Below are 17,269 nucleotides of genomic sequence, written 5' to 3' on the forward strand. Positions count from 1 at the left end.
AAATCCTCTAATTGAGGAGAAAGAATGATAATTCAATGGCAATTACATATTATGAAAGTTAAGAGCTTACAATTCTTGTATACACACACACAAACACACAAGATGGGATAGATGGGATACACATCAAAATACAGATCATCAACTGGTTGCTTTGTGCACTGTAATGAGGAACTAGCTGTACAGATTTTTATTTTTGTGTAATTGAGACTAAAATATCTGTTTTGACCTGGCACAGTTGTGTGTATGGGCCACCTAATGATAAGATTCTATTAACAAACAATTAGAAATAAAGGACTAAGGCTATTATTGAAAACATGAACTCTGGCATTACAATTTAAGCATTTTATATATTTTATTATCCTCAATCATGAAAGCAGAATCTCTAAGAGGCAGTCACTGTCACCACATTTCTAGTCTCAGTTTTGTGTTTACTCCTTGTGTGACCTGTCCAGTAATTTAGTATTTTTGGGTTTCAGTTTCCTCATTTATAAATTGCAGATACTAATATTTGCCTTATCTATGTTATTTTGGGAACACATCTTGTAAACTGTTCTGCATTCTAGAAATATGTCATAAATTGTAAGCTTTAGAATTGGGTCTTGTATGCATTTAATAAGGGGCATATTCAAGTACTAGACAAGACAGACAACATATGAATTTTTACAGTGATAGTTCTAAAAACAGGCATGATTTTTTCCCCTAATCTTGTTAGACCTATTTATTTCATTAACTATGTTACTTGATAATGTTGGATATTATATTCATATTGTTTTCTGCTCATCGGTGGAAGAACACACTCTTAATAATTAAATAAATCCAGTTTGTGTATTGAAGAGAAACTTGCTAAGATTGAGTCAATAATTTTAGGTTTAGCATTTTGTAATATATTAGTTTTTTTCTATAATAGCATAATCTAGAAAGAATATATTGATGATTTCACTACCTAATAAGATAGGAAAATGGATGGATTCCTGATATTTTCCTTTAAAACAATTCTAATAAATTTTTTAAAAGTACTATAATTGAAACCAGATAGAAATTCATATAGATGTCAACACTAATGAATATAGTGAACTATGGGCTCATTACACATTTTCACATATCAGAGTTTAAGTGTTTACACCGAGATGCAATGTTAAATAGGTATAGTCAGAATACAGAAAATCTTTATGCAATAAGAATACAAGATGTTATATTAGCCTATCTTTTGAATTACTGTCACGATTTAAATATCTTCATTGTTAATTTTAAAAATACATTAATATTTAATAGAAGATAAAATTATTATGACCAATTCAATGAAATCATCTAGTATTTCCTGTGTTTAATGGCACTGGATTTCTCTTTTCTTCCCATTGGCTTTTGAAGCAAATGTAAGTATTATATATGCTTCTAGCAAACTGCTTTAAGAAACATCTGGCCAAAAAGCTAATTTACATAAAATATATTAACAAATGAAATATGTTTTTGCATACAATGTTCTAGTATTTTTACATCTTGTCATGGAATGCCTGTGCATACTGTGCATATTGATGTACATTAACTTTTTAGAAAGGTGTATAACAGCAAGTACAAAGTAGAATGCATTTTACTGGTTTATACTGCCCTCTTTAGGCAATACTAAGGTAATCAAACAAAGACAATTTTAAAAATTAAAACCTTTTTGTTTTTAAACCATACTATCAGTTCTCAAAACTTGGTGATTGCACGCTTTTTTAAAAGCTCCCCAAGCTGATGTGGATGTGCAAATTATCTAATTACTTTTCACAGGGTGAGAGTGTGGTGCTTATGTCATATTACCATCAGAGTTTAAAATTCATTTTATAATTCGACAGAATTAGTTTACAAGTTATTTAGAGCACAAGTATGAAAATTAAAATCATCTAAAAATAGTACATTCGAATCTTTTTTAAAAAGCAGAATAAAAACGCATTATGCACACTTAATTGTTCTCGCATATAATAGGCATCATGTAGAATATGAACTATTGACAATAAATAAAAATCACTTCATCTATTTTGTAGAGAAATTAAGGACCAAAACATGTTGAACATTATCTGACCTATTCATACTTTAAAACTGTGAAATGATTTGCTGGATGTTTCAATTAAAAAAAATAAAAGATGATGTGCTGTTTACCAAATTTCTATCTTTCCATGATTTTTCTATTTTACTTTTAGAGGAAGAAAGCCGCTACACCTTGATCTATTCCTTTGATCCATAACTAACCTGCCTCTGAAACGTTGAATACTTGTGAGCGCCCACTAGTGATAGATGGTGTTGAGGACCGTGGGGATCCAGGAGTTATTTCTGAGTCACCTGCTTCCAGGACCCCATCAGCATCTCTTTCAATAACATCTGGAAAACCGAAATCTGTGGACGTCTCATTATCATTAAGGCTATCTGAGGTGCCTTGCCCTGATCCACTCTCTTCATCACTTGTAAGAACTGCCCATGATTTAGATTCTGGGATGAAAGGAAGCAAGGCACTACCAGGCTGAATGTCATTTTCCTCCTTCCCATCACCGTGCCTCTGAAGTAGCACATTTGTCGGTGGCGTTTTAACAGGACTTCTGTCCAAATCAGTCTGACTGTCTGAGGTTACACCTATGACTTTATTTTCTTCTTCAGAATTCTCAGATAGTGAATGTGAGATGGGGTTTTCCTGATCCATAAGACTGTTATCCTGAGTGTCTGATTCATTCTTTGCCTTCTCCTGAGATTTGCTATAGGATGAGCAGGACATACACTTATTTATGGATAAATCATCGCTATCTCTGTCATCATCATCATCATCATAATCATCAATATCACCATCATCACCACCTCCTACTAAATCAGCATCAGAACTGGCACTGTGAGTCAGCTCAGAAGTTGTTTTAGAGGGAAACGGCAACAGGGTTGTGGTCAAAGAACCATCCCTGTTGGGAGAAATGGCTGTAATGGAAACATAGGCATTTCCTAAAGGAGCGGAATGCTCAGCAGATACAAGTGTATCTGAAACGACAAATACCTCATCAGCAACAGCAGCAACAGAACTTTTTGTGGAGGTGAAAACTTCATCAGAATATTCAATCTTATTTGTAAGTGTATTTGGAAGCATATCAATCGATAAGACAGGAGTAGCAAATGCATGCCTTACTTTTTGGGGAAAGGCATGGTTAATCTCCAAATGAGCAGTATGGAACAAGTCATCATTACCGTACAATGAAGGTACTGCTTGTTGGGAACTCTCACTTTTAAGCAAAACTGGTTCAAAATATTTTTCACTTGAATAAGAAATGGTTAAACCTTGAAGTGAAGCAGACTGCACATGAGAAGTAGGTGATACCTCAAAAATGGGCACAGATGTAGAGTGCAGCAGGGTTTTACTTGAAGCAGAATATGATGCCATGAGATGTAATATTGTAGAACTATTTTTGTCAACTTTGGGGGCTTCAATCAGTATTGGATCACTAGGCAAAGCTGGAAGAGCAGTTTTAAGCAAGGTGTCAACATCAGAAGCCTGAAAGGAAGCTTGCAGCAATGCTTCAGTAATAAAAGGAGCTGAGGTCTCATAAAATAATAGCTGAGTTGAAGGAGACAATATGTCACTAGAAGCAGGGTCAGAGGGTGTTGGCTCTGAGGTTGCAGTAAGCACAGGTTTAAGCGAAGCATCACCAAAGGCTTGAGATACAGCAAGTGTAGGTTGAACTGAAAAGTTATTTTCTGGAACTTGACTAATCTCAAGATCAAAAACCTTAGTGGTGATAAAAGCAAGACTCCCTGGAAACATGCCCTTTGTGCTAGAAATGGAAACTGGGGTTTCTTGTAAAGATGCATTCAGCTTATTTGCATTATCATACAGGTCAGGCATGACTGTGCTTTCAGAGTGGTAAATGATTTTACTGGAAGAGGAAATTTGTAGTTCAGTCTCATTTCCATATGTTATATCACTCTCAAGAAGCGGCTTATTATCATCACCTAACAGAGCTGTTGTGTATGTAAATTCACCTACAGAAACTGATGAAGAAATGTTAAGGGCTGTCAGACCATCTGTGTCAGATAAAAGGAATTCACTACCAGAGGCAGCTCCAGACCACTCCACATCACCAGAGAGGGCATGAGTAGGCTGTAGCAGTGATGCAGTTGGGGTTATTAATGAAGGTTTAGGCATCAGTACATGGCTAGGGCTGCTAAATAAGGAACCCTGATGTGCTACATTAACAGAATCATGCACAGGTATTGCAGAGCTGTAAGAAACAGTGAAGCTTTGTTGGGAGCCCTCATTATTAGATAAGGCATAAAAAAGTTCAGGCCCTGAAGAATGTGCATGCATCATGGCATCACTGCTGGATGGTTCAACTTGAGAAAACATAAGTGTTTGATAAAGGGCACCAGATTCACTACCAGATTCCAATGTCTCTGAAGCAGCATGAGTGGTGGTCTGATGTGACACCACATCAGAATATTGAGCAAGGCTGGGCTCTAATAAAAAATCACCCCCAGCCACTGGTAGAGAAGCATGCAGGGACACATTATCACTTTCAATAGCTGAAGTAACTTGTGGAAGGATTTGAGAAACTGTATACAGATGATGAAACAATTCACTACTGAAGGAAGCAGAGGAAAATGGAAGCAAAGGTGCACCATCATAGGAAGACAGGATGGATTCAAATGACACATCAACACTGGGAAATACAGGCGTAGCATGCAAGGCCGAATCACTACTTGAAGCAGCAGGGACAGTGTTGAGGGTCTGATTGTCAAGCAACAAAGGGGTGACTATAGGAAAGACTTCACTACTGGAGGAAGGTTGAAGAAGTGTCTCACCATTGTACATTGGTTGAGTTGTCTGCAAAAGCACCACCTTGACAGTGGGGAATGAATCGTGTTGTCCAGAGGATGGAGTAAAAGCATGGGGTGTCACCTCAGTTGGGAAGTAGGCAAAGGTAGAATAATGTGGCATTTCTATATCTGTGACTGAGGGAGCCTGTGACATCAGTGGACCCGGGGCAGAGGACTCAGTTGTCTTCTCAGATTCATTAATATTTATCTGAGTGTAATTAGTCTGGAGAAACCTCTCTCTGCCTGATCCAACATCGGGTTGTGTTGTCACATCTGTAGTGCTAGGAAACCACGCATCTCCATCGATGGAAGGATCCTTTAAAGATTCTTCTGAACCAGATGAGGTTGACTCTTCAGAAGAATTTCTTGTAGATTCTGGTAAAAGGACATCATATGTGATCACCTCTGGGTTTTCTGAAGAAAATATATACCCTTGGGATATGTTCTCAGAGATGAATGACATGGCGGAGGTTGCAGGACTGGAACCTGAAGAATCATCAGTTCCTGTATTGAGCTTGAAATTGGTCAGTAAACTCTCATCCTCACTGATATCAGTAGATACCTCTTGGGATTCCATTACAGAAACTGCATTTAAAGATTCCACAGTCCCAGACAAGTTCATCTGTGGAAACGTAAGAATGATTTTATAGCCTTCATCTAAAGAGGCTGAAGTAGCTTCTCCAGTATGAAGGGGCAGTTCAGTCACAGTTTGTGAAGTCAAGGAAACATCCTCTTCGGAGGTTAATTCAGTTATTGGTTCAGAAGTATAATTTAAAAACACTTTGGGAACATCACTCTTTCCAGAGAATCCACCTCCTCTTGCTGGGGATCGGTTAGTCTTGGCCTCATTGTATTTAGTCTCTATGTGATGGTAGTTTGTCGTGGTAGGAATCTGTGGTTCCTTTTTCCTTATTTGGTTTGTGGCACTGTCTCTACCAGGATTCACAATAGTGTCATCTTCAATCTCTTTTCCATCTTCTTCCTCCTTTGAAAAGCAAATAAAATTTAATGGGACATGAGAAAAACTAAATCTTAGCAGTATCTTATACCGCATTATACTGTTAATCATTACTTGTAAGATTTTGGGAACTTTTTCCTGCTCATATACCATCATCCCATAGAAGCCATGCCTTTGTCCTATAATCTTTACCATCTAGGGAGAGTAATTAAATTTAATTAAAACATTTTTTTTATGGCTGCCTTTATTTTAATGTTACGGGAGTAATTCAGTTAATAGATACCATAGCTTTAAAAGGAAGACCTAATAGTTGTATTTATTTATTGTTACATAACATGCTATTTATTTTCTTGTTTTTATGTTTCTTTGTTCATTTCGTCTGGCAACATGCTAAATAACAATTAGCTTCTGTAAAATGAAATGGCATTGCCATTTATTAGATCCAGTTCTGCAGACCATGTCCCTTAAAAGAAGAAAAAGTGACCAGGTACAAATTAGTAAATGAGAACTTGGCCAATATCAGTAGAAAGAATGTGACTCTCAAACCATGTGGGCTCATGGGGATGTGTCTCATACCCATGGGAAATTGCACTGTATGAAACACAAGTTTATGAGCTTAACCACTGAATCATTACTTAGAGCCTAATAATTTGGTTGGTTGTACCATTCTGAGGCATAATGGACAACTCTGAGAAGTGAGTCAGATTTTATTACCTTTGGATTGTATCATATGCTAAAAATGACCACTTTCTTCCCTAGACAGATTTCTTCACTAATGGGTTCTTCATGCAATTTTGCATTCCGTTTAATACCTTGTTTACAAGGGCAACCAGAGAGCTGCCAAATAATTAACTGAATAAAATATATTTCTATATCTACAAGCCTAAAAAACTCATGTTAAAGGAAATAATAATTTGCCTTGGCTTGTTCTTGGTGAAAATTCTTGGTGCCCAGATATCTTTTTTTTTTAAGAAGTTTTCACAAACATTTGTTTTCCTAACACAATCCAGAGTTTTGCTGAGGATCGATGTTACGCTTAGCCGTATGGAGTTGCTGGACTCCTCCTCATTTTTGAAAATCTGGATGTTTGCCTAGTTTTCCAACACTGATCCACACTCTTACTCTCTACCAAGACTCTTCCATACTTTTAAAAATCTTTCAAAGATTTCAAACTTTATGTGGTCCTAATACCTTTCTTTAAACCTCCATCTCTCCTTCTCTCACCTCACTATCTGGAGATGACCTTTCTGTTTGTTCACAGAGAAAAGAGAAGCTTATGAACCAGTCAAATTCACCCCTGCTCCTCCTGTCCTGTTGTAACTGAGGGGTTGTTGTTGCCCCTCCCTTCCAAGATGAATTCCTACATCTGGGTTTTGTGTTTTCAATTTTGTTTTCTCAAATGGATCATTCCCAACAGCTTAAATGAACTCAGGTCTCTTCTACCTACAAGGAATATAAAGGAAAACCTCTAGTTTACCTTCTAATACCTTTCTACCTTTCTCTCCCCCTTCCCGGCTAAAGTTCCCAAGAGACGTGTCATCTGTTTTCTCTACGTTATGGTACAATAGCTATCTATGCCCACCATAATATAACTTCTCTTCCTCTTTGCTTTTTTTTTTTTTAATTCCCACACAAACACACTTTACCACACTCTTACCATAAGATACATAGATTTCTATAAAACTTTTCTTAAAACATAATGCTACTCACCTCTTCTGATCTTTTGGAGGGGAAAAATTATACACACATACACATCCTTCTATTGCTTTCTAATCTAGTAGATTTATAACTTTATGTAGTCTCAATACCTTTCAGAATCCAGTGAAGGTGATGGACCAGCTCCTAAGAAAAATGCTCATTCATACATGCAAAGATTCAACATATAACCTCAAGCAGTTCATGGACCCAATGTTGATAAATGTTCCCTTCATTACTCCTACCCCACCAAGTTTTGCTGAGCTCTATGAGATCACATTGCTTTGTGTGAAAATTTCAAGGAGAATGGATGGTGGTGATGGTAGCACAATTTGTGAACGTAATTAATATCAATGAATTGTACACATGAAAACTGGTTGAAATGGGAATTTTTTTGTTGTACGTATGTTACCACAATAAAAATTTTAAAAAAAGTTTCAAGAATAATGCACCACTATACTCTGATTACTTACATATTTGAAACTACAAATATTATAGCATGCTATTTCCTATAATTTCTTACAAGGTGATTGTATCTCTTCTACTACGGTTCTGATCTGTCACACCTGTTATCCTTCATAACTTTCATTAAAAAAATTCAGTGTAGAGCCTTGATAAAGCTAGCAATCCTTTCTCTTTCAAAGTCATACATTTTTATTTGAAAAAGATTCAACAGATCATCATCCAAACCTTAAATATAATTATAGACACATTCCAGTATTTACCAATTTCTGTCATTCATTCCTTCATGAATCAATGGAATTGAACAGTGGATGGGTCAGGCAGTGCTTTCATCCCACTGGAGAATCGTGCTCCAGGAAGACTCGTTAAGCATATAGATCCATTCCTATCTGATGCTTTATTACAAGTAGTTAATTTCAGTAGTATAAATTACTATCTATTTGCTAAGTCATGTTTACAAACCTCTGCTCTTGTAACCTTCACTTTTAAGTCCCCAAATACGTGGTGGCAGCTGGCTTTCTCTCCCTCAGCAGTGCCCATGTATTCTCCTGGGTTGCTTCGCAGAATGTGAACTGCTGCTTCTCTGGGTACTTCCACAATGGGTACACATCACAAAAGCTGAGTCCCCATTAGACTTCTTCTCCTGCTTCCTTAGGTGTTTCCTTCCTCACTGTGCTATATAATCTCTCTTTGGCTCTCCAGATCCACTCTCCATGCAGGAGGAGGACAGGAGAAATGTAAGCTAGGGCATTTATTCCCCAGGACGCTCCTTCTGAAACCGGTCACTAACGTATGGCTGTGTGCCATGATGGAGGCCACAGCACCTGCTGGGCGACTCTAAAACCTCTCTTAGCCTTTCAGGCCTAGATGTAGTAACAAGTCCCAGATATTGTTAGCCCCAGGGGTACAACATCACCCTTTATTGGATTTCCTTAACTCTTCCCATTTGAGTGTGGCACGTTTTTTGTTGGGACCTAGATTGATACATTTTTTACCATCATTATTTTTCTCCTTGCTCAGGGCTCAGGAATCTTTCCTTGACTATAAGCCAGGCTGTAGAGGGAAAATTCTCAAACTTTCCCACTAACTTATCTAACAGGAAGAGTTCCTTGTGTCTGCCACATATGTAACTGGTGAGAACTGAGGCAAGGAGACACACATGATCTTTGTATCTACATTCTAGGGTGCCAAGACAAAAATAAAGGTATACACAGTTACATTTATAGCTTATTCACATAGCTAACTAAATATTATGCTAAATACAATATCAGTGTTTTGTATGTAGAAATTCACTAGCAACTAATGTTGGAAAATTTTAAATACTTTTTGAGGGCTTATGCTAAAGGCTGCCCTAGAGTTAATGGCGGTTCAGGAAAAAATAAAAAAGAAACATGGAATCATGATAATGCCAATTATGAAAAATAACTGATCATGACTGGGTCTTTTCTAAAAAGTGTGTGATGTTTAATATGTTTCATACAAGATGGAAATCAAACAGATTATCATTCACTAAATTATTGGAACAAGGGCATGCTCTAGTATACCAAACCAGTGACATGAATTAACAATGCAGAGTAAATAATTTCTTTTTCCTGCCTTTGACTTAATTCTGGTGATCATTTCTAGATATATACATAACAAAATGCATGTGTGCACAGACAAACATCCACAAACAAAGATGTATCCTTAGGTGAATTCTGTGGACTCTTGTCCTAAGGTCAAGTGGTCACTTAGGTAAAATAATCCCTCATAAGATAGAAAAGCCATACGATATATAAATTACTGAGGCAATTATAGATGTAAAAACAGAATCTAATTGCTATTTATTGCTAGAAAATATCAGTAGCTACACCTTATCAGCTCATATATACATATGCACATTCACACATATTCATACTTTCATCAATATCAGCACCTGGATTGAATATATAATCTCAGTAATAATGAATGTCAAAATTAATATGTATTCCCTAGATACTCATTTATTTTGAGGGCTTTATTCTAGGTACAGACACTTTTGATATGAATAGTCCAAATACAAATAGTCAAATTAAATGGGTAAAAGAATATATGCAATTTATATTTTGGCTCATAGTTATTATCAATCTATGAATCACTGATTAAGCTTTTTATAAATAAACCATAGCAATATTAAGAATCGGCTGAATACTTTGGTCTTTTAGAAAAATTTGAACACTGAAAAGCTCCAAATTACAGCTATAGCTCATGAGTATGATTATTTTTAAAGTTGTCTTTTCATTATCATTAAACCTTTTCTGTTTCTCTGTTAGTTTGATTTCTATCTCTCTGTTAGTTTGTTGTTGTTGTTGTTTTGTATTATACTAAACAAAGTGTCTTCCAAACTCTTCATAAAGGACTCATATACATGAATTACATCATTATCCACACAACTCAGCAACTAACTCCACATTAAATAATGCAACACATTTCTATCTATGCAGCAATCACTGAATCCTAACAGATAATTCAGAACATTATTTTGAAAAAATTTGAATATAAAAATGGCTATGATACCTTGATTATTTCTTCAGTTCCAATTAATTCAGGAAAGAGGTCAAGGTCTATAAAATTAAAAACAAAATTATTAAAATTTTTATTAAAATCCAGTTTTGTGGATTTACCTTTGGATGAAAAGAGGAAAAAGAAAAAAAAAAAAAAACTATTAGTTTTGAAAATGAAGAATCTCTTTTGAAAGGGAAAAAATAATTCTTTTTACTCTTTGAATTTGGGCCCATGCCTATTTGTACACAAGGAACTGCACTAGGTAAAACTCACTGTTTTGATCCCTGCTAGCAGGTCCCAGCCCGGGTGGCAGTGGGAAAGGCACAGCTGAGTGGTTCCTGGGCCTTCCCCACAGGAAACTCAGCTAATGCTGTCTATGCAAAGAATGGGATGATTAGGATCACACAAGTCTGTTGTCTTGAATGACCATGTATTTCTAGTATATGGATATCTCACTCTAAAACAGGACCTGTTAGGAAATGTTAGGAGAGTCTAGAAGTTGGTTCTGTCACTCCAACAAGAGATCTAGCCAAAGTGCCACAGGAGGGGAGAGAAAAGAATTTTCTCTTCATCTTCACTTGAGCTGCTGAGGTCCTTGGGAAGATGGTAGGTGGCTAACTGTGAGGGCTCAGGTGTTATTATAACAACACACCTCTCATTTCTAGGCTTTTATAGACTCTTACTTCATCTCCGCCGTTCATGCACTTCACCGTCCAGTGCTGCTTGTTTTCTACGTTTTATGTCTTTACATAGCCCCACAGGAAATGCATGCTCTGTGGAAATCTCAAAGGCATAACTGAATTAACATTAAATGTTTCTCAAACCCAGGCCTGTCTTAAAAGACAGACAGACTTTCTTGAGTTTATTTTATCAGAAAACTGAAATGTAGAACCATAAAATGTTAGTCATAAGCATGACTTCAATTTAGAAGAGAATTCAAATAAAATTTATGTGTGTTCTGTCCCCCAGAGTGATTTAAAGTTAATACTCTTGACCAAGCTGTTTCAACACTACTTACTACAAACAATTTTCACTGCTATAAAAGCTAAAATCCTCATAGAAATAATCACTTAAATTTTAGCTCTCAATTAAATTTTTCTTGTTAAAAGTGACCATGAAGGGGTCTGGAATTTTTTATTTGGGTCATTTGTGTTCTCCTTTTTTTTTTAACTTTTGTCCTTAAGAAAACCTTTAGCACTCTCCATTAATTTCAATTTTCTCAAACACTTGTGTCTCCATAACCTCCAAGGAAACCAATATATGTGAATTTTAAAATGATACAACTGAATAAACACACATATAAGAACCTTGAATATGATTTCCTAAAAGCTACAATTAGGGAAGTTCATGCATCTAAAATTCTTCAAATTCAGCATGTGAGACAATATCTAGTTTTACTGTGACAGCTTTTACACGGAGTCACTTCTTTTTATGCACTGTTAAAATACTTTAATGCTAATACCAGAACACTTACTAAGAATAAATCATAGTCAAATTCTTGTTAGTGATATATATTTTCATACTGTAAAGTTTTTTTCTCTGTTAAAGAGGCCAAAGAAAAACTTTTAACAACAGTCCATTCCCTTCAACATGCTTAAGGAGGCATTTTAAAATGAAAACATGGCCTAACTGCACCATATTTTTAAGGGGCAAAGGTACTTTTTAAATTTAACTGTTAGGGATGGGGTGAGGTATACAGGATTATCACTTTGAATACTAATTTCTTTTACTTTCAGTATTCTCAGTGTGTTCTCAGTGCATAGCTGATTCATTTTCACCCATTCACCCAAATGTAAATTAACTATAGGGATAGGGATCCCTAAAGAGTTAAAATAAACGACCTTGCCCAATCCTATCTCCTAAAGAGTATCACTGTGTTCTATAAGTGGCTTTGCTGTTCTGTGCAATATGTAAGTTTTTCTTTGGATTTTTTTAGGCCACAGGGGCAGTGCGTGCCCAAGTAGCTCTTTGAGATCCTCTTTGTTTCAGGCACCCTCATGGGTGTTTATCCCATGTGCTGGCATCTTCTTACCGGTAAATATGACCCCACTTTAAAGGATCTTTATTCTCGTGGCCTCCTGGACTCCACTCACTTGGCATTGACTGTAATTCTGGGGTTGCCCAGGAATACTTCAATGCTTCCTCCCCCCAGATAATACAGAAGTCTTTTGCTGAGCCTCTCTACAAGAATTTTGAAATAAAATAATTTTGGAAGATTGTTTCTACTTTTCTAGAGATTCTGAATTCAAACTTCTGGGTCTGGGGGTTCCAGAGCAGGCACCCAGGGTTTACCCTGATGATGGGACAAGGTGTCACTCATATTCGTTAACCCTTGGCCTGCTGGATCCTCGCAAATAACTGGTATTTAAGCAACCACTGGTCTGATTCAGGCACTACTGGCATTTTAAATAGTTCAAAAATTATACTGGTTTAAAGAATCTTTTCATTTCATCACAGCAGACTCCATGAAGGCTACACAAAATCTGATATTGAAGATTGCTATTATCTTATTTTGCATGAACACAAATTTCATATTTGGATGACAGCTGAAAAAAAGCTATTGGTTCTTTCTTGTCTTGTTTTTTGGCATGTGTAATGCTAGGTTTTCTAAAATAACATGTTAGTAACACATTAATATTCCAACACAAAAAAGCAACACCGATGGAGGTTGGCAGGCAAGGCTTATTTAATTGTTTGAAGGTAAGCTGAGTTTCACAATGCAAAAGGTTAAAGCAATGAAGACTGCAATCACTTCAAACTGTGATTTACAATATTATTATATTATTACATCAGCAGCATAGGATGGTACAGACAGAATAAGGACAGATGTTTTGTGATTTAACAAAGACAACTGGCATGCAACTGAAAAGGACACAGCAACAGAAAAATGTGCTGATCTAATTCACCCTGCATTTAACACATATAATTAAGACCCTAAAACATTTATTTAAATAATGGCCTCAGTAACTGTATGACAACTATATCTACATTACATAAGAGAAATGAACACAATTGTCTTAGTTACAATGAAATAAATATATCATTGTATATAAATTCATCATTCGTAAATATAATTTTCTACAAAGTCTTTAAAAGAATATATACTTCTTCATAAAATCAAAAAGTTTTCCTTGACAAATTTAAATTATGTATTTCTGAATATGAATCTATGCTGTTATTGTAAAATGACAATTTAAAATAATACTTAATGGATACCAGTTTATGGGGATGCTGCTGTCCATTACAACAGCATGCAATTAAAATGCACAGGCAATAAATAACTTAGCCAATGTTAATACACAATTTGGAAGATTGTATTTTCCTTCACAGATCTTGATTAGAATATTTGAAATATATGAGAGAAAGAATGAGGACAATGATAAATTACCTCCATTTTAAAACCAAAATTGATGAAAAATACAGTATTTAGGAAACAACCTATCCTAAACAATACAGAAAAATTCAATAGGGTATATTACAAGGTTACTAAGAAAATGGACCACCATGGCTAAGAGGATGAAATGGTACTAATAAAAACCATGAATTAAGCAACAAAACTAAAAAAAAAAAAAAAGAAAAAGTATTAACCACACAAATAAAAAATTACAGGTATGATCACACCAAACCACAAGATAGTACAACTGTCAAGACTTTTACTGTGATATGTTTACTATAGAAACAGTATTTAAGATAATGTAATTTCAATACTGAATTGCAATATATGGATTGAAACGCTACTCCAACCTTTAAAATCAGAAAGTTTAAGTTCCATGAGAAATAATATTTGCCTTATAAAGACTAGGAAGACCCCAAACTTTGCTTAAACTGGCTTTTGATGAAGGATTTTTGATAGAGTTAAGGAATACTCTACCTAACTTTTTAACCCTTGGCTTTTAAGAGGCATATAGTCAAATCAAATATCATCTTTTACTAAAAATCTTTGCTGTACAAAATGCTTTTAGGCACTCAGACATCCATGGAGGTTAAATAGTGTGTCCAAACTAGTATCTCATTATTACAAAATTCAATAGTGTCCCAATCCTTTGAATAAATAATAAAAATTAAGTTATAATATTTATTATTTTGAACAAATGTGCGGGTACTACAAATGACACAAGAATCTTGTACTTTGTGCCAATATAGACTCAGTGCAAAAGATCATTCAGAAATCACTTCTATAGAAAATAAACATTTGATCTGTTTTCCCATATGCAATAAGCTTCTTAAAAATAGAAAAATGCAAAACAATATTCAGAAAGTCTAAAATTCTGGCAAGGTAATCAGGGGAATAAAATAAATAGTTAACAGTCATTAATTTTTGTAAACTCCTTAGAAATTGACATACAGAAATTAGAGTGGTATGTTTAAACCCAAGATAGTAATATTAAGTGAACATGTTCAATATAATTCATATCTTTAAATATACAAATAAGGGTAGAGGAGATCTTTTTATATGCCATATTTCAATCAATTTGCATATGATATTGGCCAACAAGGTCAATGCTGCACTGCAACAAATGTCATTTTATGGTTGGGTCAATATGGAGAATTTTGGTGAAGGTTGAGTGTCAGTTGAGAAGCATAATATGGTGTACTAACAGCCATGATCAGTCAATTTGATAATCACTTTTTTGATAAGACTTAAAAGCTCACATTCCATTTAAAAAATAACATGATTTTGGAAAATAATGCTAAGTAAAGGCAATAGGAAAGATGGTTATACACACACCAGAAGGCAGGTCATCAATAGTATTTAATAATTATATTGCCTTCATGATAGTGGTAATAATCAATAGCTGTCAACTTTTAATTTGGGAGACATTACGGCAAGTTTTATATGCTGTGATTTGGAAAGATACATATCCTAACATCTAATGCTCTGACAGTTTACATCATCCTCGAACTTAAAGATTCAATTAGTTAGAACAATTTTGGAGAGATGATCAATGAACATACACTTTATTTTAGCTCATAATGTGTTAAAGTCTCTGCTATATGCATTTTGACCACAAAAGCTGACCTGCACACATCTATTTTCCTTCCATACATAAAAATGAAATAGGCTATAACTAATACAACTTGTAACTCTTCATTTACATTAAAAATCTGCAAAAATTTCAATAACTAGTCTCATGGTAGGGATATCTATAATAAATATGCATATATATATGAATATATAATCATGTATGTATACACGCACTTCCATTTTGTTACTTGAAAGCAGCTTATACCAACAAAAGGAAAACTTTAATTCAACTATGTACATTGTTGAATTATGATGGTCAGTACTTGATTTTATCAGCAAACCACAAGGAAATTCAATTATGGCATATGCTGTGAGATTAAAAGATTTCCCCATACAAATTAGAGAAGACAGATGCATGCAAATAAAACACAATTAGAAAGTTTTTTTTTTTTTTTTTTTTTTGGTGCATAGAATAAAACTGGCAAATCAAGTATAGGAAATTATAAAAAGCAGCTAAGGATATTTAAGATAGATGCTTTGTATTGATATTTCAACATACCTCACATGATCTTAAGATCATGTATATACTTACTACAAAATGCTTTGGGGGCTGAAAAGGAAATAAACACAAATGAATCCAATTCTTAATTTTTCAAAATGTTTCAATATTTCACAACATTTTTCATCCGGTGACCATTACAAACATTATACATATGTTTTGCTGTCCTTATTTTACAAATAGAAAACTTCAGTATTAAGAACAAAATTTACTTATTGTCTTGCACCAGATCTGTTGAATGAGAATGGGCTCCATGTTTCACAATGTTACCTGGGAATCCAGACTTGAAAGAAAATCACTGTGCCTCCTTGCCCAAAGAATAGAAAGTCAGAGAGAAAGCACCAATGCATTCAGGAATTAAACTAGCCTCATTTGTTCAGATTATATGAAGCTCATCAGAGGCGCACTTACCAGTGTTGTCAGAAGGCATATCAACAATCAGCTGGTCACTGTATTTTCCATATAAGCCATTAGTGCATATGGCTACTATTTGAAGAACATAACTCATATTGGGTAGTAGATTATTGAGTATAGCACCCTAAAAGAAAGATGTCAATAATTATACAAATGTGTTATTCTCTTAGGGTTATTAAAATACTAGACATCTAGTCTTAGAAAATGTTTTCTCATTTGTCAGTGGAGAATATATTTTAGTACTGAAGAAAAAGCCTATGCAATATTAAGTTGAACTCCTGATATTTATGAATAAAAAAGATACTGGGAAAGTAGGCATTCTGAGGGCTTTTTCATCAGACTTGATTAAAAAAATTTTCATTAGTAACTAGAATTAATCAATTTCGTAAATGAGTACCAAAAATGGTAAGTTAACATTTTAGACAAAATAAATGTGGAGAGGCATTTGCAAAGAAGGAGCACAAGGTAATAAACATGCTGAAAAATAAATTTATATTTTTTTATTCTGGCAATTTACAAGTAAGACAGCAATAGAATTATATTTTCTTCACGTAAGTATGAAGTGAAAAATATTTACTAATAAGTTCCATAATTTCCCAGTGCCTAGAGTAAAAAATATTTTATGAAAACAATTGAATAAAAATGTTGTTAAACACTTAATCTCTTTTGTTCATATGGTATTAAACACCACAATAACAATTACAGTTTTTATTTAAATGCAAGTTTGTGGTACTGTGGCTGCCTGACTGCAGAGTCAGACTAGTGTCATTTCACCTGCAAAGGGGAAAGCTCTGCAACTTCCCAGGAGCCTTACCCAGATAAAGTTTTCTCAACCACACTCTAGTCTATTGCAACTCTTCCTGCC

General features: G+C 34.9%; 1 protein-coding gene across 1 annotated transcript in view; it reads right to left on the minus strand.

Annotated features, from left to right (window-relative positions):
- PTPRZ1 (protein tyrosine phosphatase receptor type Z1) overlaps positions 1-17,269 on the minus strand; it is a 198,544-nt gene that overhangs the window by 52,932 nt on the left and 128,343 nt on the right. The window contains exons 9-11 of the mRNA XM_037837758.1: positions 16,402-16,528; positions 10,478-10,524; positions 2,230-5,812 (exon numbers count right to left, since the gene is read on the minus strand). Coding sequence (XP_037693686.1) covers positions 2,230-5,812; positions 10,478-10,524; positions 16,402-16,528 — 3,757 coding nt within the window. The remainder of the gene's footprint in view (positions 1-2,229; positions 5,813-10,477; positions 10,525-16,401; positions 16,529-17,269) is intronic.

Source organism: Choloepus didactylus, chromosome 5, assembly GCF_015220235.1.
Source record: "Choloepus didactylus isolate mChoDid1 chromosome 5, mChoDid1.pri, whole genome shotgun sequence".
Lineage (NCBI taxonomy): Eukaryota > Metazoa > Chordata > Mammalia > Pilosa > Megalonychidae > Choloepus > Choloepus didactylus.